Source organism: Vollenhovia emeryi, unplaced genomic scaffold, assembly GCF_000949405.1.
Source record: "Vollenhovia emeryi isolate VEMERY1.0 unplaced genomic scaffold, V.emery_V1.0 DF939230.1, whole genome shotgun sequence".
NCBI classification, from domain to species: Eukaryota; Metazoa; Arthropoda; class Insecta; order Hymenoptera; family Formicidae; genus Vollenhovia; species Vollenhovia emeryi.
The window spans coordinates 754,351-780,924 of NW_011967136.1; the positions used below are offsets into that span (position 1 = coordinate 754,351).

Consider the following 26,574-nt stretch of genomic DNA (forward strand, 5'->3'; position numbering starts at 1 on the left):
CCATTAGTTGTCTACACATTTTTTTTACGCACGTTCAATATAATAAAATAATATACTTTTCGTGTGCTTTCCAAAAGTAATTGCGGTATCGCAAGGAGATAATGCCAGTCGTAAAATTGTTTGATGGGGTATATTTTTGAATCTTTCAATCGTTCACGACGCAACAATTATTTAAGCAACGAAGATAATGAAACGTCAACCATCCCAACGAGATCTTGGTACCCATCGCGCTTACTTCTCTCGCGAATTCAAGAGCTCAAGGTCAGTAAATGAACGGAAATATTGCCTCAATTTAGCCGTGGATCTGTCATGTGCCTACTCAATTGCGCTCGCTGTACTATGCCAACGTAAGATGCAAGAAAATTGCTGTGCAGACGTCCATACGCAAAATATGTATACGTACATATACATGGCGGGGCATCAACGCAAATATCGTATCGGTCAATTTCATTTCCGTTCGTTTCACATTTGATTTTGTCCGCAACGTTTAATCACCGTTTATTCTCATTAACGCTGCCATTTTTTTCGTACAGAATGATTTTTGCTCTATTCTAGTGCACTTGAATAGAAATCGCCAGCCAAAAATTACGTATTAATTCTGCGTATTAGTTTCTCTTCAGAGACGAACAAGTATTCCTTGCAAAAGTATATTCAAGTGACGGGAGATCAATTTTGCTTCAATTGCTACCGAATCATAAATACCCACACATTTTACAATCTATTAGATCGAAAGTCTCCACCTTCTTGGTACATACGATCAAAATTGTCCGCCATGCTAACATGAAATTATACACACAAGCATCCATTCATCATTTTACTTTTACTCACTCTCTTTACTCTCTGTCTGTCTGTTTTTACTTGTCGTCAGTAGGTAATCCTCGAATAGTACAAGGTACATATACTGACTGTTCCTTTTTTTTTTTCGTGCAGTATGCCGTTTGTTTTTGCGGTGTGTATTAACGCGAATCGATTTTGCAAAGCTGAACGCTGAAGTTTTATTAACCGTATGCTGAGAGGAGAGAAATAACGTTCGTAACGTGTGTGTTGAAACCTAACTTTACATTCGCATGAATTTAACTAACCAAGTTAGACTGGAACTATACGCGAACGCTTCAGTTTTGTATTTCGTTTAAAGAAATACATATGTATATATGATATAAAAAGTGTATATAGTATCATATTAATATTATCAGTGTTATAACATTATCTTCTCTCTCAGCGTGCACTAATGCGTCGTGCTGGCCTTGTCATTATACGATCTCAGCGCTGTACTCACCACTGTAAATTATTCAAACTTCCTATTTTTATACATTGTTAGACACATTCAGGGGCGTCCCTAAGCTAGCCTAAGATAAATGTTATTCGTTCCTTCTTTTTTCGTTGCCTGCCTTGCACGTGGCAGCGTTCGTCGTTCATTTCTCCGTGTATGAGAAGAGAAATAGATATCTTAGATTGTTAAATCTGTAGAGATCTTAGATTATCAAATGATTTCCCCTCTAAAGCTGTAAATCCATTTTCTATAATTCTATCATGATTTATTCTTCAAGATTCACATTCCCATAGTGATCAAAACATTTAAAATCTACTTAAAACTTTTCTTACGTCCTTTTATACAAAAAGGCCAAGATGTCGGTATTTTATGAGCAAAGTGTAAAGAAAAATACCGCAATTAATTGGACGTTGCAGATATCTAGAAGAGCATGATTGGCAAAATAAATCCTTACGTATTTTGCAATGGAAAAAATATCACTCTTCATGTATAGAAACTGTAGATGTGGAATGCGATCGAATACTGCCATGGCCGTGAGAATCCCGGTTCGTATATACAACGAAATCGTAAAAGGAAACTTCGAATTTCGAGAGAACTCGTTCCGCTTCTTCGCCGAGTGCTTCGCTCTCGTCATCGTCATCCTATTGCTAATATCAAACGAGACAGTATCTCAGACACATCTGCTTAACTCGATCTTTAGTTGCAGAAACTATAAATAGATAATAACATATTGAATTGGGACGGATGGTTTTAGCAATAGTTTAGCAATTTATAATTTAGATTTCCTACGAAACTTGGGAAATTCTAAACTTATACACACGTACGCACATAAACACGATTCCTATTTTTGTATATTCTCTGTGAAATTTAATTTTTTTTTAGATTACTTAATTAGGGTGACGATGAACTGTTGTATATGGTGTTTCATACTTATCGTTTTATCTTTCAAATCGTAAAAAGTGTTTGAGAGTCGCGATCTTTTCTTAACAAGTTGAATACGAGCGAATGTTTGTGAAAATATTGCAGCTACGCCGACACGAAATCCCAACTGAAGCTCTTTGAAAATCAATTAAGATTAGGTATCTGTTACCTCTACGGCTTAATTTCCCTGGTTCTGCTTTCAACAGTAACTTGATTTCCCAATCGCAATCGAAATTCTCCCTCTCGAAGTGCGGCTGAAAGATAACACGGTAAATCCAGAACACCTCATATATACACCAAACCGAGATTGAGCCGAGATCTCACGATCGCGCGTGCTTCGGGTCGGCCCTGCATGGATCATTTTATTAGTGTTTACCGCCCGGCGACGATTAATAGAAAACGGACCTGACCTCATAGTGATCGAGCGTGCACCACGACCTTGATCCCGCCGATCCGATTCGCGATCGCCTGAACGCGCCCGATCGACGGCAGTCTAGCGTCGTGCCGCCGCAAGTTCAATCAAGAGCGGCGGCACGATCCACCACGATTTCATCAGTGGATGACATTGGCAACGATTGGCCGTGGACCACCAGAGTGGAATTCGACTGATTCCGCTGGCGCCTAGGCCAATCATATCGATCTCCTAAGCCGCGACGAGATCGCGAACGTGGATCGACGTGGCGTCCAGAGAGGTCCTGGTCACGTATGTAGGAGAAATATAGCGAGGGAGGGATATAGGAGGGAGGGAGGGCCGGGGGGGGGGGGAACATTGTCTGCCTGTGACTATGCTGTGTAAATTAACCCCGCCACCTTGCCCGTGATGACTAACCTCATATAGCCTAACAATGGGTATCCTTGCAGGTGCCGTACTGCGCCCAATTGGTGAGCAATAGCGCGTGTTGTGTGCATCGGTAATCACGTCACTTCTACCTCACCTATAATCTCTACTACCTGCCTCTTCTCTTCTGTCTTTATTGTGTGCTGATTAATGTACTACGACTAACGGAGTGCTCGAGTGCTTTCTTCGTCCCTTTCCCCTCCGCCGTTTCCACCTGCTTAGACAGTTCTGTCCTGTTTCGTTAATCCCGGACTTTCTGCCTCTTTTCAAGCTTCCAATATCTCCGAACCCTCGCTCGATACTTGGTAGCTCTTCTTTCACTGACCCTTCTCTTCCCTTTGACGTCTTACTTACTAGGACTTGTTGTCTACGTTAATCGCCGCACGTTAATCACCCTTATCAGAGCTTTGTCACTATTCAACAATGGGCATATAAATGTATCGCAAGCACGGAGCATGTGCATCTGATTGCATTCGAGGGAGAGTGTTCTCGACGTGACGTTGACGATCTTCCAGATTTCCGAGTGGATTTCAAATTAGTTCGGCAAAATGTACCTACCGAAAACCACCGACTATTCGACATTTGATATAATCGCTATCGCGCGCTGTTTGCGAAGTTGATCGTACGATCTAACTCTTATCGTATTACGATTATATATAGACGGTTGATTAACGACGCCCTTTCGCGTTTGTACTTTACTCGACTCCTTATCTAAACTCCCTTGTTTTAAATATTCGTGCTACTAAAAATAGCGTCTGCTCATGGGACGCCGCGAAGAAAAATCGTTTGCATGTCCTTTTATCGTTCAGGATCGCGCGAAAACGACTTCGTCGACGGATCGCACGAGAATACGGCGTGTTATCCTACCTTAACCGTGGGAGGGGGGGATGGGGGAGGAGATCGATTGCACGTTTTCGAAATTTGCATGCGTCGACGCACCTCTCACGCGTACTTCCTACTATCCCCTCTCTCACCTTTTCTCTCTTTCACCTTCTACTTTTTTTTATATACTTACGCACACTCCGAGACGCACGGTCGTTCATGCAAAAAGATAAAAGAGAAGACGATCGTTTCGGTCGGCGGATCTTTCTCGTGTCGATCGAGGAGCATGGCGCACGAGGTGGCAGACACACGTGACATACACGCACACGCGCGCGCGCACGCATACACACACACATATATGTATATATGTGCACACATCACATATACGGACTGCGTCTTGGATCCGCGATTATGTCTGTTTTTATTATGTCTCTTTCTCTTTTCATATTTTTTTGCTATTTTTTAAAAGCGTCGTTGTCGCACCTGAGCCTCCACTGCACCCTCCTCTGATCTGCATTCGAGATTCGGTAGACGCACCAAGAGGTCTCTTTCTTTCTCTGTATCGACTTTACCGAGCGCCGATCCTGGCAAGACGGAGATGTCTCGCGCCAAGACGCGAATGATAAGGCAAAAAGATCGAGAAGTAAGCCGCGACGCGTAAAATCTCGGACCTTAATTAGGTTTTATCGTCGAAGTATCCAGAGCTGTCGAGCCTAGATTTTTTTATATCGATAAACGTTGCGCGAATATTATGCAAATTGTCAGTGTAAAATCAGCATTACAAAATGTATCCTGCCAGGATCGTAGTGGAAAGTAGTGGAAACTTAGAGATTTGTCGCCGGGTATCAAAGACATACTATGGAAATTCATTGTTTTGCCCCCCTTTCGAATGTCAGCATGAGTGTCCTTACAGTTATTGTAATTGTGATCATGACCACTTACAAGTCGTCCTCTTGACCGAGAGAAAAGGGCGCCGCCGACGCGGGTGTGAGGAACGTCGCAAGGGAAGTTTCAAGGGAAGTAAAACGGGGGTCGGATTCTTGCACGTTGATTTTATTATCTCGCCACGGCGGAACTGATGCGGTATTGTTCTACGAAACAATGAATTACATACTATGGACACAAGTACCTGCCTCATTACTACAGGTTGGAAAGTCTTGGCGCGCCAAGCAACGGACTGATAGTTAACCCGTTTGTTGATAAAACTTTGTTGAGTTTTTTTATCAGGTGACGTCACTCATTGAAAGAGGAATTGGTAAAATAATCTGTCGATAAAATTTCTAATATCGCAAAAGCTTCAAGAAATGGGTTAATTATAATTTTTACGATTTAACAATTTTCCGTTTGTGCGAATTGAAAATTATTCAGAATTGACAAAACTTCTCTCTTTGTTAGAAAGTAATTCAGACTGGTACAAGACGCTACTTTAATATCAAATAACTCCAAATAACAGATCAAGAAATATTGTTTTATACGAAAAACACAACCGGCTCACGATCGAAAAGCAATTTTACGCCCATGCCATACGATTGGATTTTTGATTTTCGACCTGTTCATTTCTCGACCGCGTTCTGTCGTGAATCACGCCGGCCAAGACTTTCCAATCCGGAGTCGACGAGCCAAGTCGACAATTATGAACGAAAAGCGCCTAATTCCCTCCGCCGTGGCTAACCCAGTCTCCCACGAACCTCTCCGTAGGACGGGCAGCTTTGCTGCAGCTACGATTACGGCTGCGCTGGCGATCTGGGCGACGACAAGCAGCAACATTATCCAGTCGCTGTTCCTGAGCCTTTCGTACGCCATCCACCAGACCCTGCGGTCCAGTCGCTGGTCAACGGTGCACCGGAAGCAGCTCTACCAGCGGTCACCGGCACACCCGGCACCACACGCACCATCACCACCACCACCACCACTTCCGTCGCGAGCACCACTTCCCCCGTCTCGTCGCCCTCGCACTACTCGTCATCCTCCAGCATCAGCAACGGCAACCCCCACGATCTCAGGCAAGGTCACGCGACGGACTCGCACATCTCGGTCATGCCGCAAGCTCAGCAGGACATGGCCTATCACGCCATCAGGTCGCAACAGCAGCAACGGCAGCAGCAAGTATCGTCGACGACGAGACACCAACAGTCCGTCGGAGGCTCGACGACGTCGTCAACGGCATCGGAACTGTCCGCGGCGCCGTCGGCGACGACGCCGCCGCCCGCGACGCCCGTCGGTGGCAGGTCGACGTCATCGCGACGCGGCTCGTCGTCGAACACCGTCAATCACCGTGGCAGTGCCGCCACCGCCTTCTCCTCTTCCTCGTCGTCATCGTCGTCGTCGTCGTCGCCGACTCTCGCAGTGGTCCTGGCAACCTCAACGAACGAGGAGCCCAATCTACCGCCCGCGAGCGTCCCTGCGCAAATCCGCCAGCTGGTCGGTCGCCGTCGCAAGGACAGCAGGAAATCCATTGTCCTTGACAGCGCCACTTGAGGGCCGTGGATTTAGAGGAAGATAGAAAAGAACGAACTCGACACACTTGGCAAGGCATTCCAGAGGGGAAACCCGAGGAGTCTCCCAGTCGTCCGACGCGCGTTGCCCGTTACATCGTCGACAGAAAAGGGAAAAATGAAAGCTCGACAGAACGCGAAGATGAGAAGGAGCTGGCGGACCGTTGGCGGTACAGCCGACATTCGCGGAGGATCGGCGTCGCCGCGTTGAGGAAGATTCGTTCCTCTCTCTCTCTCTCTGGAGCCTGTTCCCGGAATCCGTGTCCGGCGATCCCGAGGAATAATGCTCCGTCAACGGAGCTAGATCGATGATCGCCTCGCTGACCCTTGGCCCTAGTCCCGCTAGGCTCCAGGTTCTAACGCCAAGATCGAGATCACCAGTACTATCGATAGCTCGTGTCGTTTGCGATCGAGTCGTTTGCGGGTCAAATCACGTAGTCGCTATTGACATCCGGACCTAGAACAGCCGCGGGCCGGGCTTACGGCTGAGAGCGCGTACGCGTCCAGGACGTTCGCTTTTCCGCTTGAATCGCTCGCTCGAGCTGCGGTGACCTTCTTCGCCTTTGATCGCCGTCACCAGACGAGCGTCGACAGACCGCGACGCTAATCGAGAGATAATCGGTGCGGAAACAACTTTCGGAATCAACATCGAGAGTTTGCGCGCGATGATCAACTTGCAAAACTTTTAAGTACAATAGACGTAACAGCATGCGGTCCTGCCGAGCCAAAGGTGCGGGTTAATCCGAGCTGATTTTGTTTGCAAATTTTCACGGACATTGTCCGGACGTTGATTCCTTACAAAACTTGTTTACGCTACACCTTTTAAAGCGCATTACGTACATAACAAAGGAACTTTCTATTGGATACGGAATAAATTAGAATTAATAAGGCAAAGTACCTAGATAAGAATGAGAATAAGAGTACACACACCGAAGAGTTGAAGGCTATTTTTTTGTGAAGCTTATAAGGTGCGTCACGTAATATGCAATTTAAAAACGAAATTTGCTTCTAAATGATTTGTTCTTCCTTACATAACTGCTCTGCAACGATCGCGAAACTGTTATTTAGGGGAAACTGTCACATACCCAGCGAGAAATGATTCGTCGAACAATGTCAATGTCGATTCGACATCGTTTTGACATCGAGCGACGAGTCATTTCTCGCTGGGTATTGACACCGCGCTTGCTGATTTGCGGGTAAAGAGTAATACATACTTTGCAATTAGATCATACCAAGCGTAAACAATGTACCGTCATATGTTGACGTAATCATCAAAGTTACAACAAGGCGCATATGCGCAAACAACATAACGTACTAGTGTCAAGTAGATGCGACAAATAATTGTCTACAGCTCGAAAATTGCTGGAATACTCCAAGCAGAAATATCTCGAGCCCACGCGAATCGACGGGCTCGTAGGCGACTGCTTTGACGATGTTGATCCTCAGTACCGATTGTCGAATCGATGCGACGCCGCGCGTCCCCTGTGGATCGAGCATGATCGAGCGAACCGAGGGCGCAGATTAGCTTTCGCAGAAAAAGCTCCTTTCGCGTATTTGATTGAACAAGTAGCGCACAATATTTGGGCCTTATAAAGTAAATTGTTGATGTTCCGCTAAACCACATAAACACTTGTATGTATGTATGTACGTAAACGACGGCAAAGCAGGGGCGATATATATGTTTGTCGTAAGGAATTGATCCCCAACGGAGGGGAGGAGACACACACATAATGATATGTATATTATATATACATATATAATATAAATATAAATATATATATAATATACATATAAAGAAAAGTAAAAACGTATGTATTATATTATACCGTGTACTATATATGAGTAATTCCCGCGAATCCATCGATATCTCCAACTGAACGCACCGACTGTCAGTCGTCAACGCCGATGACAACGCGGGTGGCTCTATTACGCTAGAAATATCCACTATGGAGGATCATATCTCGTGACAATATAAGCGATATGAGGCCCCGGAACATATACAATCATCGTAGCGTGCGTATCCGGCGATAAAACTAGTTGCGCTTGTGTGAGAGAGTACGTTAAGGGTAATAGGGTAGACGCGATCCTTAAACCGGAAGAGAATTCTAACTTCCGAGGACTCGGCTCGATCCGATTCCCCACGTTATCCTTAGTCATCCTGCAGGAGACGGACCTATGCTCGATTCACGGCTTTCGAATGAGGTGCCGGAATGCACCGCCGAGAGACAGCTTTATAACTCACAGTATGGCAATAAAAGAATTTCTAGCATCGTTACGTGGCAATCGTTCACCCTCGAGATACCGAATAAAGAGTGATAGTAGGTAATAATTAAACGATAACAGTTTGGTTCTTATATCACAGTTGTGTAAAACAGTTGTTTCTACGGAATAATGTCAATTGAAAGAGTGAATTTTCTAGATATATTGCATACTGTAGTTAAAAGGCCATCGTACCGAGGAAGATCGGACCTTCCTCTGTCCTCACGAGGTAAAAATCAAGTATGTCCGCTGCTCCGTTCCCAAACGACGGAAGGCTAAGCTAGACTTTTTTCCTACGTGCATTTTGCGACCCATGAAATGCGCGAAATCGACGGACCTTAATCTCCTGTCTGCGCTGGATAAATTAAGCTCTCTCGGTGCTAAGTTCCGCAGGAAGACTGCCGTTCTTCAGCATTTCGCCCGTTCGCAAAGTGTGCATTTGTAATAGAGTTGGTTCTTGCAGAATTAAATGTAAGGTAATTTTCGTAGCGAAACGCGCGCGCGTGAATTGAATTCACGATATAGATATACGATGAATATTCCCCTTGAAAACTTAATTTGTTATCGCTATTTATTTAATATAACGAGTTAATGATAATTATAGAAAGTACCGAGTCTCTGAAAATGTCACTTGCGTTCTCTTCTTTCTTTCAGTCAACTCGTCATTGATATGTTACTGACTGCCGCATCATTTTACGCATTCGCAGATCTCAGAGCAACCAAAATCCGTCAAAGCCCTAAACACGGACACAATCCACCATTCACATCGACGCGTAAACGCGAGCTGGTTGTTGACGTCGTCATAAACACTACACGTTAGACATTCGAAATTATCACACACGATTCGAGCGTAGCGCCGAATAATAACCAGACCAGAAGTTAAGCATTTGCAACTCGCCTACGAGCAATAGCCTAAGCGATGTTTATTATAACCGAGATAATTGAGGACGCGAGAACAGGCGAGAGGACACTTGGCCCACCTAATTTTAGGGATTACGTTCTTAGCCGTAACCGCGACGAAGAAGGGCCTAGCTAAACGTAATCATTTAACTCCGAGCGATGCACGGGAATAATTGCAAACACTTTCTCGCCGTGCCTATTCTAGAGTCTCCCGTTACATCAGCCAGGCACCGGACAATCAACGTACCGGCTGGCCTGAACGATTCTTTATCTCGCTCAACCCAACATGACCATTACAACTACATTCCTCCTTGACTAACAATAAATAGGCACTAATGAGAGAAACATATATATTATATAAATATATATAAATAAATAAATGAATATGCATACGGAGTGGCTCTGTTACTTACGCCGTTTCTTTCATCCGCGAATTCTTTGATCAGCTTAAAACAGCTCCTATATTTTCACTATCGTAATTACACTTTTAATTAAAATATTGTTAAAGCCAAAAATACTAATATAACAACAAATATTTATATGACATATATATAACAAAATGGTTTTCGTCTTAATTATTGTAATATTTGAAAACTATTAAATTTACTCAAAGATTCGCTGAAAGAAGATACAAATAGAGAAGCAGAGCATTCTACATATATGTATTCATATTATTGTGTATAAATGCATACGGAACACACGGAGAACCCGTACGAAAGTACACATGTACACATGGACACAACGGAGAGAAACAATGAGAGAGAGGGAGTTAATTCGTAATGAAGTAGGACTTAATGAATCTCCTGGCCGCTGTTGTTAGCATTCATGAAAAAGAGAAAAGAGGGTCTTGCAGTAGCCAAGGACTCGGCGATAATTGTTCGTTCAATGTGCAATAATTTAATAGTAACACCGCTTCATTTGTAATCGACTAATTGGATCGGAGCGTTGCCACGCGTTTTGTCGTGACTGGACGGACAATTATGTGCAAGGAGAAAAAGAGAAAAGAAATGTGAGGGATCGCGGAAAGTGCGTCGACATTATTTCCCCGGCTCGAATTTGTCAGCTCTATTGTCACTTTGCTATAAATAAACTAAATATTGCAATGTCTATTCAGAGAATCTTTAAAAAATATAGAAAAGCGCTAAATCAAACTTCTGTCAGTTATGTTACCCGCGATATTGTACGTTTAGAAGTTTGAGAAAACCTGCCAGTTTGCAGTACGGTTTATCGTTATCTTATCAGAGAATATCATAAATCAATATCAGTGTAGGCTTTAATTGCGGAAATACCTTCTAAATCATTTTATAAACCGAGTTTATTTCAAAAGTTTAAGGGACCATCTTTTGTCACAAACTCTTATTCATCAACATTCAATATTTCGATTACTAAACAGACTCTTTGTGCAGGTGAAGACTAAAGTAAGCATTTATCGATTTACATCTGGGAATATCAACTCATTGTTAATTTAATATTTTATCAAATTCTTATTGTTTTTTATGCAAAAGATGCTTCAATATTTAATTTCTTATTTTATTGTTCGTTATGCGGCATTTATATACATACTGAGAGTTTTGCATCTTCTGTATAATTTTTATAACCGTGCGAAACTATCGTATAATTCGTCGGAACAAATGTAATAGTTGAAAATGTGGAACGTAAAATGTATCTTAAAACTGCAGGAAGTCTAACTGGGCCAATTTGCCTTTAACTTCAGGCATTACCTGATTTGATAATATTCTTACTTGTATTCTGCAATCCTCTTGTACTCTGAACCACCTAGTTCGCCAGGCTCTTGCTACGGTTCTAGTCGTGATTTATTGTCAGCCAATCAATCAGCTACTTACTTGTAAAATAATTACAAAATAATTAAAAATAAATTATGAAATTGTCTTTGTAAAAGATAAGTAATATTTTACAGCTATATACATTTATCTTATAACCATTTTCGCAATTTACGGAGTAAAGTATAAAAAATTCACGGGGATATTTCTGAGAGGAAAGAAAGATGAAAGAAATGGAGGAAGAAATGAAGCATGAATATAGTATGATCGGGCGAAGCGAGGAAAAATTCGAGCTGAGAGAATATGAGTGACGACAAGCGAAACACGAACACACAGATACACGTCGACACGGTTGAAAACTAGAGATGACCCATTATGTCCTAAAATCAAACCTTTTCGAAATTGGAACAGTCAATGAAAGACTAATAGATTTGTTAGCGGAACAAGATAGTCTCACTCTTTTCGCTTCCAGAGATGAACATTTTCGATCAGATGGTACGAGATCCATTAAGACGAGCCAATGACTTGATGAAACAAATAGTAAAACGAAGTAGAGAGTCCGCTTCTTTTTTATTCTTGTTTCAAGCATTAAGCAACGACGTACGTAAAAGTACTAAGGCACTTTGGCTGCAAAACAAGAAAATAACTGGCCTACGTTACGAAATCTCACGAACTTTCATTAGATTCCACTGACAAATCTTACATGATAGGATATAACGGGTTGTGCTCTGCGCCTTAAGCACTTCGTACATATGCATGAGCAACATAGCGTGATAATGCAGACACGCCGATCTATTGAAAAAGAAGGAGTAGGCTAGAAGAAAATGAGAGGAATAATAGTGTAATAATAACTATAATAATATAATAACATTATTAATATTATTAATAATAACATAACGATAACAATAAATAACGCTGTTACTTTGATTGTATATAGTCCTGTAATGTTATAGTACCATATAGGAACGACAAATATATATATATATTATGGTATATACATATGTGTGCATATATATATATGTATACACACATATATACACACTATAATTAATTAAATACACAACACATATACATACACCAGGACGCGCACGTGCGCAAAACGATCGATAATGATTAATCGTATGCTCTTAGCTATTACATACATAAAAAACTGAATTGTACGAATTTACGTACGGAGCAAACGATGGGAAAAAGGGAGGATAGTCAAAGAGGCGCTAAATCATTGCCGGTGTTATGCTATTTCGTATGACGATGTCGCTCGCGTTCCGGCTACATTTTCTATAAAAAATCGTTCTTTTTTTTTACGATGAAGCGTTTTTGTTCCGAACGGCACGATATACGTGAATGTAGCCGGTGCTTATCATGAAGGGCATAAGTAAATCCAGACTCAAAATCCACTTCGTGTTGCTCTTACAGTGAACTATATTATTAAAAAAGATTTACGTTTTATTTATCATTTAATAATGTAATAGTTTGCATAGAATTTCTGTTGGGATACAATTGATGTTTCACAAGAGAAGATTTTCTTGGCACGATTTAAACACTTAAATAATTTGTGACACAAATCCATAATCTTATGTTCCGTTAAAAATCTGTAATATTATAGTTCGCTTAATTATTATTATTTCACGATTCATCATATCATCGTTTAACTGCGGTTTCCTTCATATCATTGACATATAGTTAAGCATTAATAAACGTAATTTATTAAACATATCAAATAAGTTATTCTACAATACAAATTTAATATCTTAAGATATTAACTTTTTAATATAATTGGCTTTTATATTGCGATTTTATTTCGTTTAAATATTTTATTGTTATCTGTCCTCGAAGTAAATCCTAATAACAGAGAAGAAAAGATTTTATTCTTTCTGCCTTATGCCCTTCGAATAATATTCAATTGTCTACAATGTAGGTAGACATGTGACTTAATGTATTATCAATATACGTGTAAGTATAATCGGTGAATGATTTTCGAAACGCCAATGTTTATCGGTGAATGATAGTTGCTGATGGAGAACAAGTAAATGATTAGTGCTGCATACCTTATAAAGTCAATAAATAAGTAACACGAAGATCGATCTCTCGTTAAAAATAGTGTGCATTCAAAACAATTCGAAATACAATGTAATTTTGTTCCACATAGTAAAAGATCGGGGGAAATCTCGTTGCGACAAGAGACACGAAAACCTTTTGTACAATTTCGAAATTTTATGTGCCCTTTGTATATAGTAATTAATCAAAGGCGAATTTTGTGAAGACTATATATGCAAAATCAATAGTTGTTGAACGGCGATAATTATTTCGATTTGTCTATTAGCACGGACGTGGTTATTTGGAAACAAAGAAATTACCAGACAACAATAAAGCCATCGATACAAGGTATTCAAACGTTTAAAAACATCAATCAAAGATTTGAGTCAATTCTATATAACGAATAATAATTTTGATTGTAAACATATACCAAATGTTGACCTCACATAATGAGAACTGCACCTGAGAGTATGTAACGGCCTCTTCAGATTAGCGATTTGTAAATTCATCTAGTAAGGTGATATTTTTAGACAGGTAAATCAGGTAGGTAGATCGATAGATAAATCGGTACCTAAAATCAGGACGGCGATAGGCAGAGTCAAATGTGCGTTTCATAGCGAGTTTCTATGTACATAACGTTCATTATCGCATATCTCGAAGCTTAACCCCTTAAACGAACTTGACAAATATGCTCTTCGGGAACTCAACACTGCATTATATAAAGAGTCAATAAGATCCGAAACCTCCTCAATCTACACGAACATGTTCTACATAAAATAATATAATCTTTCGCGGTAGCCTAATCAATGACATAAAAATCAAACAATGAAAATATTTTATTAATCAGTCCACTTTGGTTGGACGGGAATATATAACGAAGGTAGATTTTCCCTTAGGAGAATTAATAATCGGCTTCACATACATGGATAGAGAGAGGATACGTTTCAAGGGGAAAAATTGATCCGTTCGCCTTTCATCTTCACGGTGATAAACTCGAGTCATTTGTGGAGCCTAGCTTTACACGTGCCTCATACGATCAACATTACTATCAGTGCAACAGTGAAGTTATGATTACGAAATAAGCTCTACGCGAACAGCCTCGATAGTCAAGATTGTCAAGACTGTTAAAGCAGTGACAGTAATCGAAAGAATTTCGCGTAGCTCTATTTAATATTACAAGATACTGTTACGTTTGATTAATAGTATGCCTAATCAATAACACAAATAACTACTACAACGACTACCAGTAAGCGCTTGTTGTGGAATGCGAAGAGATCAACTATCAGGAACTACTATTCCTCGTTCACTTTTCTATTCATCTTCACATTGTCTAAGACAGAAAACTAATGGAAGTTGCTCTCATTATTCTGACGAAGTGGGGAATGATCGTGTCTTTTATTATACGGGAAGACTACTTACAAGGGGCACCATCCAATTTTGTCCAAGTTTGTTCCCTTAAAATATGTTATTAAATATTCAAGTCTAAAAGATTTTATTCTCTCAAAGCTAAGATTTTCTTTTGACAACATTTGTAAACTTCAAATCACATCGAAAAACGAAAATTGAGAAGCCAAAGGGAAGGAATGATTAAATCATTCTTCCGTGTTGATTTCTAATTTTCATTCTCCCGTTTCACCAAAATTATTGAAATATTATTAGAAAAATATTATAGCACTTCTAACTATGAAGCCAGCTGTATATGATTCATTATATTTTATCACTAACAACAAATTCGCTTCGGTGAAATGAATACTCCCTCCTTGTTGTGTTTACCTTCGATTAGCAGCAGTCGAAAGTAAAAATAGATTATTTCAACAAGATAACACTTTATCATTGCTGATACGTCTTCGTGCAAGACGAAATCCAGTACGATACCTTGTAAGTGTACCATAAATTATCTAACAAAGTGATTTACATATGTATAGTAAAATAAAACAAAAACGTATTTTAGATAAACTATTATATAAAATAATCGTTTTATTAATGTTTCTTTTGAATAATTTTATTATATGTACAATAATTTAATTTATATTAATAAATTATACATGCAAGATATAAGTAAACTGATTTGTAATAAAAATGTTACAACTTTTTTCTAATAAAATTAATATATTTTGAAAAAAAAACAAATAAAATATTTTCGAGAAAAAGAAATACGTAACAGAACTTCTGTCATTTATATTTCACTTTACTTAATTTAAAATTAAATAACACTGTTCGAAAATATTTTCGATTCTACAAGCAATTTCAAAGATATTACAAGATTTTAATTTCAAAATTTTAAGAGACTACTTCAAATGTAATTGAACAAGGAAAGATTCTTTTGGAAGTATCTCTTAGATCTTATTATTTAATAACATAATTCACAGATAGAAGAATTGGCGCTGGACGCTTTAGATGGTGTCTCTTGTTAGTAATAATTGGCATTACCATCACTGCCGGGTCTAATATGCCGCTTATCGTGTTAAGTTATATTAGAACATCAATCAAAGTACAAGTTCGCTATCTCCTCGGGGAATTAGAAAACAAATTATTAATATGTAATATTGTTTCCTGCACGAATGTTTTGCTATCGCGTTTATGTCCCTCGTCCAGGGTGGAATCGACAAGTAGAATTGAGTTTTAAAATATTCAATTTTTTTTATAAACGATAATCAATGTATATGAGTACAATGAGTACAAAGCATTCAAATCTCTTTTCAAATTATGATTCTACATACTTTCTGCGTAACGAACCAGGGAAACAAATCTAAAAATCAATTATTCAATGAAAACTATTATTAGTTCTCAAAATGAATAGATTCATATATCGAGTGAACATGATCACGGTCCTAAGCGCGCGAGCTTTACTCAGTAAAGATGTTTACCTTCAATTAATATCTCCAGAATGCGCAATGAAAATAATTCGTTTAATTTTACATAGGAGAACGATCACCTTTCTGTACTTCTGTTAAGGCAATGTTATTATGTAAATGTTAAAAATGTATGTATCTGAAATGTCGTAACTATCCGAGCTCATGCGAAGATAAATGAATATGTTCAGTACAAGTTTTGCGTAAGTCAATGATAAATTTTTGACCGATTGTTCCATTATAAGCATATGTAATGTAATATATTTAGCTTAATAATATAATTTTATTTAAATATTGAGAAAAATCTGTCATGCGAATCCCCAAGAACAAATGTTGTGCGCATTGTTGTGTTCTAGTCTGTACTATATCAAATATGTGTCGTTGTCATCTTTATACGACCATCGCGACGATTACCTAATCATGGATTATCATGGAAAACTAATATAAATAAAAACAAAGCGGAGATATACCCAGAAAGAAACTGTATCACTCTTATACAGATGCACTTCAACTCGATAATATCGGCAAGAGAGAGGAAGAGAGAAAAGCTGACGTCATTCGGAAACGTCTCGATTTTAACGATAACGTACTGGAAATATAATAAGAAAGTTGGCTTAAAGAAAATTAGGAGTATAAATAATTTCGTAAGAGGTAGATTAATAATTTTCTGTATAATCGAAACCATACAAAATTAAATTAGCCTGTCATCAATAATTATAGCTTATTAATCTTAAATTAAATTATTTAATTAAAGATAACTTGTACATAATAAAATATGTTATTCGTTATCGAGATTCAAGAATAATGCGACATTCGTATAGTTTGCGATTATGACGAAATGATCTTTACGCTGACACATAATATGAATTTGTCGGCCAGTTGATTGTCGACCTTGCCGACAATTGTCCGTCATATCATCAACGCAAGGCTTTATCAGAGTTAACCGATCTCAAGCCTCCTCCCTTCTCCCATCTCTCTCCTACGTCGCACGAATCTCATCGAGCAAACAGATGTCCTTGGCTGGCTTGAAATGTTGCAAATTGCATTTACATAAAACAATTATCGGACGCGACGCGCGCTAAGGAGGTTATGAAGGATAAATAAAATGTGGATTTACATAAAACTGTAAATTTCAGTGTTTTGTAAACAAAAGCGTGTCGTAATCGTCGCCAATTGATGGAAAAATTTTTGTTAATTTCAATTCAATACTAAATAGACATAACAAAATTCTTATTTTATACATCGAGAGGCTACTCTTGAGTTAATTCTCATTTCATTTTTATCGTTATCGGTTGCAAGATATGTGCGTCACTTCGTAGCGATTAATTACAGTGTATCAGAATTCATGTTTTTACATCATAATCGCATATGATGATGCAATATATTATTTATGCACATGATATATATTATTTCGTACCCGAATAATTAGAAAAGGCTTAAGACAATGTTCTAGCTTCATCGTTTAATTTTTCTTTCAGATAATTCGATGTAATTATTAGTAGTTATTAATATATTGTCACTTCTAGAAATATGTCAATAAAGGCTCGCCCTTTAACACGGGATATTTCATTGCGAAACAAAAATATCCAAAGTATATTTTACAGAATGCACACCCGTCGATCACGGCGACGCTCTCCACGCTTCCACGCTTGTTGCGCGACGAATGTTTCTATGTACGTGTACAATGTTAACCCGATAGCCTATGAATTGCTGTGCGGCAAATCGCACCGTGTAGGAGTATAATGGGGTTCATCTCTTGTCTAGTCAGGGTTATAAATAAATAAATTTTGTCACTTAGTCATTTCACTCTTATCGCTGTGAATACGTAAGATATCCTATCTTTTTGTTCGTCAAGAACCCGAGCGAGCGAAATTGATGATGATATCCATACGTTAGAAAAAGACGACAATGAAACGTATGATGCGATTGTCCATATTAATGTATCGCTATTGATTGCTATTATTATTACTTGTCATTATTATTATCGATTACCGATTATTATAATTACGATTATTATTACTGATTATTAGTTACTATTACTACAGCTATATAATATACCTTTGTAAATGAGAATCAAGACATATTGAGGGCTAGGGAAAAGAGAAACTTAATAAATTGAAATTCTATTAACCCAAAGGTGTTCGATTGTTATTTACATCTGTAGATATATTTAATCCCCCAAAATACTTCAAGATAGATAAAGAAGTAGACGAAGGAAACAGGTAAGTTGCATGCTGGTATTGCATGAACTACGATTGAAATTACTTGAGAATAATTTGTTTAATCATAAACGTCTAACAAGGATCACTCACGAAATGCCATGTCGGATTTCGAGAAATGTTATAATACGAACATTTTTTAACGCATTGGCATTAAACAATTTGCGTTTCAAAGATATTAACAGCAAACAAATTTTATGATCAACTATAAAAGTCAATAAACAATTTATGTTGACGGAATATTGTGAATGAAAACTGAGAATTGCTATTATCATTGCATGCATTATTTCAATATGATTATCAGCGAATATTATCAAACTTGTGCGTGCAACATGTGTGCGCGCGTGCGTGTTTGCGCGTGTGTCCGCGCGTGCAAGTACACGCGTATATTTGAGAATGCTTTTTTATACGCGTTGATAACGTATTTCTTATCTGCACTAATAACGTTGTTAATATAACAATAATAAATTAATCTTATATCTCTCTCACATTCCTATGATCCTCTACATGCCCTCGTTTATTATAGCAGTTCAGATTTTCCACAGTGTACTATTGGAGCATGCGCAAGTATTATAATAGCTTGACTTAACTCGCGAAATGATCGTTGCTGACGTCTGGAATACACTTTTGCGGCACAAGTCACAGGCATAAATAATAAATAATGCAAACGTTCGTTGCGTAATAGTGTTAATATATAGACTTGGTCGTCAACAATGTTATCGAGAACTGAATACTGAATAGCTTTTATCCTTGTCATATACAGCCGAGTTGCTGCATCGGTTAGATAGTGCCAGTCGGGTCAGTGCAGCAGGCCTTAAAAGAAGTCTCTGAAAGTTCGGTCGCCCAGAAAGTTTCGCATCGTTGGTAGAGTAGGACCTGCCACTTGGATTACGACCAAAAGAACTTTGAAGAAAATATCATTCTTCAAGATCGAACGTGTTATAACAAAACATCCTATATCATGTCCAAAACTAAGGATATTACCAAGTTCTCGGCTGAACAATTGCAAGAGTTTTTGACGTCGTTCGACGTGGTGTTTTGCGACATCGACGGTGTGCAATACAATTCTATTTTCTACAATGTTTAATAAATTTGTGTATGTTTTATGTGCTCCAATTGTGAAAACATCGTAGAATAGATTTTTGTTAATTTATAATTCATTGTTTTTCAGAAAATTACTTGAAATTAGAAAACTAAAATTGTGCACACTTTAATGAATCTCTAACATTAGATAATTAGAAAAATTGATAATACATTTACATAAATGTCAGATATTTTATTAAAATATAGTATACAGAGTGTTTAAAAAAAGGGTTCAGGACTTTGAAGGCAGATAGTATTCATGAAACAAATGATAGAAATGAAACAAAAAAGGCCTCAATATGTAGATTAAAGTACAATACACAATTTGATATTCTACGTCTCCGTCGTATCATATGGAATGTAGTAAATACAAAGGCAGATATAATGTTTTACTATTTTCTCGGATTAGCGAAATTGTACATAAATAGCATTTCGTAAAATGTTGTAATTAACGATATGCGTTCTCCAGGAGTTCTATGGCAACAATTAAGTAAACCTATTGAGGGTGCTTCCGAGTCTTTAATGACATTGCAAAACATGGGGAAAAAAATTTATCTAATAACGAATAATACCACTGCAATAGCAGATAATTATTATAAGAGCGTTGAACATATCCGTTTGAATTTAAGTTCAGTAAGTATTTTAGTATTAAAATTAGAAGAGTAGTTTATTGTATTTTATTATATGAATTTAAATTAATCATATGTGTATATAGATACACTCTAAAATGCTGAAATAGTTTATAAAATATTGAAATCAGTACTATTAAAAACAGTCATTAGTTAGTTACATTATATAGGATCACATAATCGACACTATGAAAATAATGGTTTGGTACTTGAAAAAAATTGGTTTTCGTGATGAAGCTCACGCCATTGTTTCCAATCGTGCACGAAAAATGTTGACAGAAGCAGGAATACGATTAACAGAACAAGTGAGTAAACAAGTAAATTTCACATCTTATCTGTGAAACCTTTCAATAGAATGAGTTTAATTTGTCTGGAATATTTCATCCGTCAACTTTGACAATTTTCTCATGTTAATAAAATTTACGTGAAGCATATGGTAATAGATTAACTATTTATCTTACAGCCCAAAGTTTCCGAACTTGATACAACTTTAACCGCAAAGCAGGTTATAGATCGGCCATCTGTTAAAGCTGTTATTGTTGACTTTGATGTGCATTCCAATTGGTCAATGATGGCATTGGCTATATCGTGCCTCGCACGTAAGGATGTACTGTATATAACAGGGATAACAGATGATGGGTATCCGTTCTCCACCAAACCCCCAATTAAAATCTTAGGTAGGTATTAGTGTTGTTGGTAAACAATAGAAAACTTTTATATGTATAAATACTTATATTATTGCACATCATATTCCTTCTATCAAGAAATAATACTCTGTATATAAACAGAAAAGTAATTCCATTACATTATACCCATACAAAATTTTAATATATACATGAAATAACATAAAAATATACAAATCAGGGTATATTTTTATTTAAATATTTTTTTAGTTTGATAGAGAGAAAGAAAAGAAGAATATATGTATATCATGTTTTCTCATTATTAGGTCCTGGACCGTTAATAAATGTTATTACTTCGCAAAGCGGAAGACAGCCGATTCCATGTGGCAAACCTAGTCAGAACTTAAAAGATTATATTTTAGAAGAATGCAACGTGACCAATCTACAAAGATGTTTGTTCATCGGTGACACGTGAGTGAAAATTACGGCATAATACACTTCTGTTTATTACAAATTTTTATAATTATTTAATTTCATAATTCAATTAATTTTCCATAAAATTATTTTCGAATATTCACTGTAAAAGAATATTTTATTAATTCTGAAATGTGAACGTAGGATTAAACAGGACATGAAGTTTGCCTCGATGTGTGGATGTATAAAGCTGTTTGTTGAGACGGGATGCGATACGTTAGAAGAAGCACAAAAAGAAGATGATTCCTGCCCGGACTACTATCTTCCTAGCTTAGGTCAACTGTTTTCCGCTCATAATCATCCACAATGTGAGCGTAGCGCCAACCACAAAGTTAATAATTGAAGCTTTAATAGAAAATTAGTTATGAATCATTGACATTATTATTTTAATATTGTCGCTCAAATTGACGATGTCATTTACAAATATCAATTATACAGATAACGTCAAGAATCATTTGACGCCAGCAGATAAATAACCATGATTAAGCAGTTAATCGACCATGACTGGCGATGTGTTTTTAACACAAAAAATGTTTTTTTCTGTGAAAGCGCGCGCTTGTGTTGTCTAGTATTAGATAAATTTTCTGAATAAATTTTCTTTTTTCTGTAACAAATTTTCTGTGAATAATTTTTTATTAGAATAATTACATTGTGCCATTTAAAAGTGTATAATTATAGTATTCAAATATCGCTAGATTATATTAAATGCTATAACAAATATGTAAGATCTAAAAGTCTATGACCGAAGAATATAAAAAACGTGATCAACAATAACAATTATTTTTATTTTTCAATATAGTTACCCTATATTTCAATATACTTTTTTAGATTAATAAAATTTTCTCAATAATTTAAGTTTTCTACATAACTGTTTTAAAAAATATTTTGAATGTTTTCAAATGATTAAATTCTATGGAGATCACTTCTTCATCACTGGTAAATCATTTTCCACGCAATGCAAATTTCTCTTCTAAAATCCTAAAAAATAAAAATGCAAAATTGAAATTGTAGTAAAACCTGATGATTTAGTTCTTGAAAAACACAGTCGAAGCAGCCTTAGTAGCAACGGATACATGCAACGATGCATTGTCATGTATTTTAGAATATATTACAATGGAGCAAAAGGTCTCAGCTTCAATAATGTAGTGGGGATGCAGGTATTAAGTTTCACTAAAACATGGGCATGGTCGACGTGAGACCTGAACCCATATTCAACTTGTTCAGGTCAGAACATTCTACAGTTTTCCTTAGCTTTTTCAGCTGGAGAGAACGCGTGAACTAAATAAGCATGTTCGTTAAAACCAAGGATATTTTGCATAATTTGTAATTCTTAATATCGTAAATTTGCTACCACAGATAATAGAAGCTAAACAGCAAATAGACAAAGTAACGTTTGGAATTCAAACTTTACTACGTAAGTATAAGTTCTCGAAGACTAAAGGTCCCATTTCATTGACGCTACGATTTAGCGTCAAATATAGTCACGTGACTAAATTTACCGCTCGCCTAGGGAAGGAGAAGTAGTTGCAAAATATGAGCGTCGTGAAACCACCGCTGGCTGCGTTCAAAAACACCACCCGAGTACTCCAGAGTATCATTTTATCCTTGTTTAACATACGGTGAGCAACAAGGATAGAATAATACGCTGGAGTACTCGGGTGGTGTTTCTAAACGCAGTCCTTGCGACACCCAGTCACACCACGGCACACTGAAAAAGTTGAGACGGTCTCAACTTTTTCCCCCCTACGTCGAGAAGTCACTAGAACTCATTTGCCGCTGGTTTCTAGCGTCAATGAAATTGCACCTTAAAACGCAAGTAAAATCCTTCAAAAACACGAACTTGTAAATTCTAAAAATACATAAAAATCGACAGCTTTACGAACCCAGGTAGAAATTTTGTTTGGAAACAATCAGGGCCCCATATATTTTTTGTAAAATATTTCTGGGATCCAGGTGGAAAATCTAGCTAGGGTCTATGTAAAGTTTGGAACGCCTAAATCGAACAGGCCCTATCGCTGAATCCAGATCGGTCCAAGATTACGCCCGGAATTTGTTTAGAAAAATTATCTGGAATCTAGCTGGGGGGTCTATAATTTTCCTAGATATTTACTTAGTTTGTAGATACCATAATTATTTTTATGATCCAGTCTGGTCCAGGCTTCAATCTAAAAATTTTCCCTAAAATATTCCCTGGAATTCCACCCGAGCAGAAATTTTAGTAGGGTTCTGAAAGGGTCCTAATAAAGATACCTTAATGCCCTGACAGGGTCCTGACCATAAATGTAACGTCGAGGTTTATCCATGATCCAGACAACTTGCTCTCGCATCATATCGGCTCGCCTTTTATACTAATACGGGACGATTTTTACTTACGAGGAAGACTAACGCGCGGTCGCCACGTCGCGGCAGTATGTGGTACTATAGTGCTATCTATTCAGGGAATCAGGGAAAAATCTGTCAGTGGCAATCTAGGACCCATGTAGATTTTTCCGACTATTTTTCTCTCGGTAAAATCAAGGTAAATTTCTAGGGTGTATTCTGGACCTAAACGGATATTTTTAATTGGATTTTTCTATCCAGGCCCTGTACTTAATCTCGGCAAATTGAGGCAGATTTCTACCTGGGAAGTATCGATAATATTTACAATTTACACGAGTTTGTATCTACAAACCTTCAGAAATGTTTATTCGTACACAATTAGCTCCTCATGTAGTGCACATTCTAGCTATAAAAGAGCGAAAACATTAGGAAACATGTAAGCTAATAATAAGGACGTATAGGGTCGGCCGCCCGTAACCAAATCGAGCAACGTGATTGGTTAAGAAGTTACGGTTACGGAAATTTGTACGTGGCGGCCCATACCGGCGATCCTTGGCTTTTCCACAGTTTACCACAGCTCTTCTAACCGGATTGAGTGCGTGCACCAGACGAGCATTAAAATTTGTTAAAAACGAGGATATTTTGCACAATTTGTAATCCTTGATATCGTGAATTTACTATCACAGGTAATAGAAACTAAAAACTGAATAGACAAAGTGATTAAAATTAACGGCAAAATGACAAAGTTGAACAGTTTTGTTCTTTAAATTTTAGTTGCCAGCTCTGTATGTATGGGCCCATATAGTTTTAGTTTATTACATAAAAATAAAAGACGGTATTTGAAAACACTCGCATGCATGCATATACATTAGTCTTTATTCTTCTATTATCATAAATGATAATAGATGCATAAATAAGATAAAGGTCTCGTCCAACGTGTATGTGTTCAATTAGTTACATTTATATTAAAATTAGTTAAATTTTTTGTTTAACCCATTAAATTCTTAAAGGTTCCTACGCGCATTTGTGTTTTACATCATTGTAACTCGGTCCTTAATCAAAATTTTAGATCGTAATTGATACGTAAAAACACAAATACTCCTAGAACTAGTTAAGATATGGCTCTCTTGATATAAGTATATTACCTATGTGTATATCTGTCGTTTAGAAGTGTTCTCTCTATTACGGATACTCACATAAGTATCTTAATAAAAACTGTTTATAATAGATACAAACGTAATTAAATTCTTTATTTTAAATTAATTCAACATTTTCAGGTGAAATCTTCTGGATGATGTAATATATATTAACTGCAGATTGGGCTTGTTTAACCCACAATTAGTGCATAGATCAAAAACTTGCAAGCCAAACTAATTTAAAACAGTTTACAATGAAACTGTTATAGGTATGAGCAACACATAAATAAGTTTCTGCACAATAAAGATTTCACAATAATGATTTTTCGTAAATAATTATAATTCTAGGGATTGTGTTCGGCAGTCTTGCTTACTAGCTGTGCAGTTGTAACGTTTCTCATGCGAAAAAAGATTTTTTCCAAATTTCGCAAGGAGGAAAAATTGAAGGAAGAAAAGAGCGATTCGCAGAACTCCAATTCAGAACAAGATTGTCCCGAAATACCTGGATTGCCTAATCCAAACTGGGTTAAAGTCGGTCACGTCAAAAAGCTAAACATATGCCCAGTGGATACGGGTGAATCCTTACCCTGGCGTACATTACAATTTACACAAGGCGGAATATTTATGGAATACGATGGAATGATTTTTTGGGATAAGTAAGTATAGAATCGAATTTTGTTTTATTCTTATTATATTGTAGAAGGTATAAATTATGATTTAATATACCTTTTGCTGATAAGTCAGTACAAAGTATTGACTACATAATCTCTTTGATATTTAATTAATTTAAGCTACCTGTTAACTACTTTCACTGTTTATAATTTTCGTAAACCAATTAAACATATATGTATAAGTATAAAAGCAGAAATATATTTAGTAATTTTAATAACAAATTTATATATATTGAAGCATAATCATACGAAATCTGCTAAAAGATGAAAAATTTGTATCTTATACAACCGTTGAGAAAATCATGTTAAATTTTTATTACATGTAACTAGAATGTTCCGAGTATACGACAAAAAGGCAAAACGATTCTTAATCGGACAAGAGCTGGAGTCCATATTGATATTGAGAGCGATTGACCTACATGAGACTGGTGGCAAATTCGTCTTTCTTCCTAATACACCAATTTTAAACGTTTATATAGATAAAAAACCAGTAAAACTCGTAAAATGTTGGCAAAACTGGAACCAAATTGGATTTTAATAAAATCTATTGATTGCGGCGACGAAGCTGCTGAGTGGCTAAACACGTGTGTATCTAATAAGTTTTCATGTCTAATTCTCTCTTATATTATCCATAAACGAAATATTCAGTGAAATATTATATTCCGCAGGTGTCTCCGGAAGTCTAGTTTGCGTTTAATACGAGCAGAATATGAAATTACCGACAAATCAATACTAAATCGAAATGATGTGTTAATATTAGATGAAGAAGATGTTGAAAATTGGGTAATTAACATACTTTTACACAATTTTTCTTTCTTTTCAATGTCTATATAAAATCCGATTGTTAAATTTAAGTACCGATTGATTATCTTTGCAATTAGACACTTAATTATCTATGCAATATTTATTATATACTAAAATATAATGTAACTATAATTACACAGTAAAAATATACGTAATGCTGCTTCTGAAAGAATCTATCCAGCATTTATGTAGAAGTTCATATTATGCTACAATGTATCAATATTTTTCTCCATTATTAGGATTTTACGGCTTTAACGCATTGCGTAGTGGTAACACAAGAATCATTAGAAATGTTCTATTACTCAGATCCTTTAGCAGTAAAACTTCGACCACATATTTTAATTTCGAGTCCTGGATACCCTGCTTTTGCGGAGCAAACTTGGGAATGGATAAAGATCAGCAATGTAATCATGAGGAATTTCATGCCTGTCTTGAGGTGTG

At 37.2% G+C, this 26,574-nt stretch overlaps 3 protein-coding genes across 5 annotated transcripts in view; all 3 read left to right on the top strand.

The window, feature by feature from the left end:
- Window positions 1–6,932, top strand: part of LOC105560455 (protein kinase C-binding protein NELL1-like) — a 27,535-nt gene extending 20,603 nt beyond the window's left edge. Inside the window, exons 13-14 of the mRNA XM_012009593.1 lie at window positions 3,053–3,073; window positions 5,550–6,932. Of these exons, the coding sequence (XP_011864983.1) occupies window positions 3,053–3,073; window positions 5,550–6,329 (801 nt within the window). The 3' untranslated portion in view covers window positions 6,330–6,932. The remainder of the gene's footprint in view (window positions 1–3,052; window positions 3,074–5,549) is intronic.
- A 12,186-nt stretch (window positions 6,933–19,118) lies between these two features.
- Window positions 19,119–21,763, top strand: LOC105560456 (4-nitrophenylphosphatase-like). Its single transcript, XM_012009594.1, is given in 7 exon segments — window positions 19,119–19,446; window positions 19,947–20,110; window positions 20,277–20,411; window positions 20,570–20,783; window positions 21,056–21,200; window positions 21,348–21,495; window positions 21,497–21,763. Coding segments are annotated over 7 exon segments (966 nt in total). The 5' UTR covers window positions 19,119–19,355; the 3' UTR covers window positions 21,566–21,763.
- A 1,858-nt stretch (window positions 21,764–23,621) lies between these two features.
- On the top strand, window positions 23,622–26,524 carry LOC105560457. 3 transcript variants are annotated; one of them, XM_012009596.1, is made up of 4 exons: window positions 23,622–24,208; window positions 24,800–24,927; window positions 25,007–25,314; window positions 25,660–26,524. In XM_012009596.1, exons 3-4 carry the CDS (start codon window positions 25,058–25,060, stop codon window positions 25,865–25,867), a joined length of 465 nt encoding a protein of 154 aa, XP_011864986.1. In that variant the 5' UTR covers window positions 23,622–24,208; window positions 24,800–24,927; window positions 25,007–25,057; the 3' UTR covers window positions 25,868–26,524. The 3 variants fall into 3 exon arrangements, with proteins under 3 accessions (XP_011864986.1, XP_011864987.1, XP_011864985.1); XM_012009597.1 differs by lacking the exon at window positions 23,622–24,208 and having other exon boundaries at window positions 24,465–24,927; window positions 25,660–25,913; window positions 25,998–26,524; XM_012009595.1 differs by lacking the exon at window positions 23,622–24,208 and having other exon boundaries at window positions 24,465–24,927.
- Window positions 26,525–26,574: the final 50 nt, after the last annotated feature.

Excerpts from the sequence above, each read along its gene's own strand:
- LOC105560457 (XM_012009596.1), top strand. The coding sequence starts at position 25,058 with ATGCGAAAAAAGATTTTTTCCAAATTTCGCAAGGAGGAAAAATTGAAG. Across the intron at positions 25,315-25,659 it reads GGAATGATTTTTTGGGATAA|AATGTTCCGAGTATACGACA; the intron begins GTAAGTATAGAA and ends ACATGTAACTAG.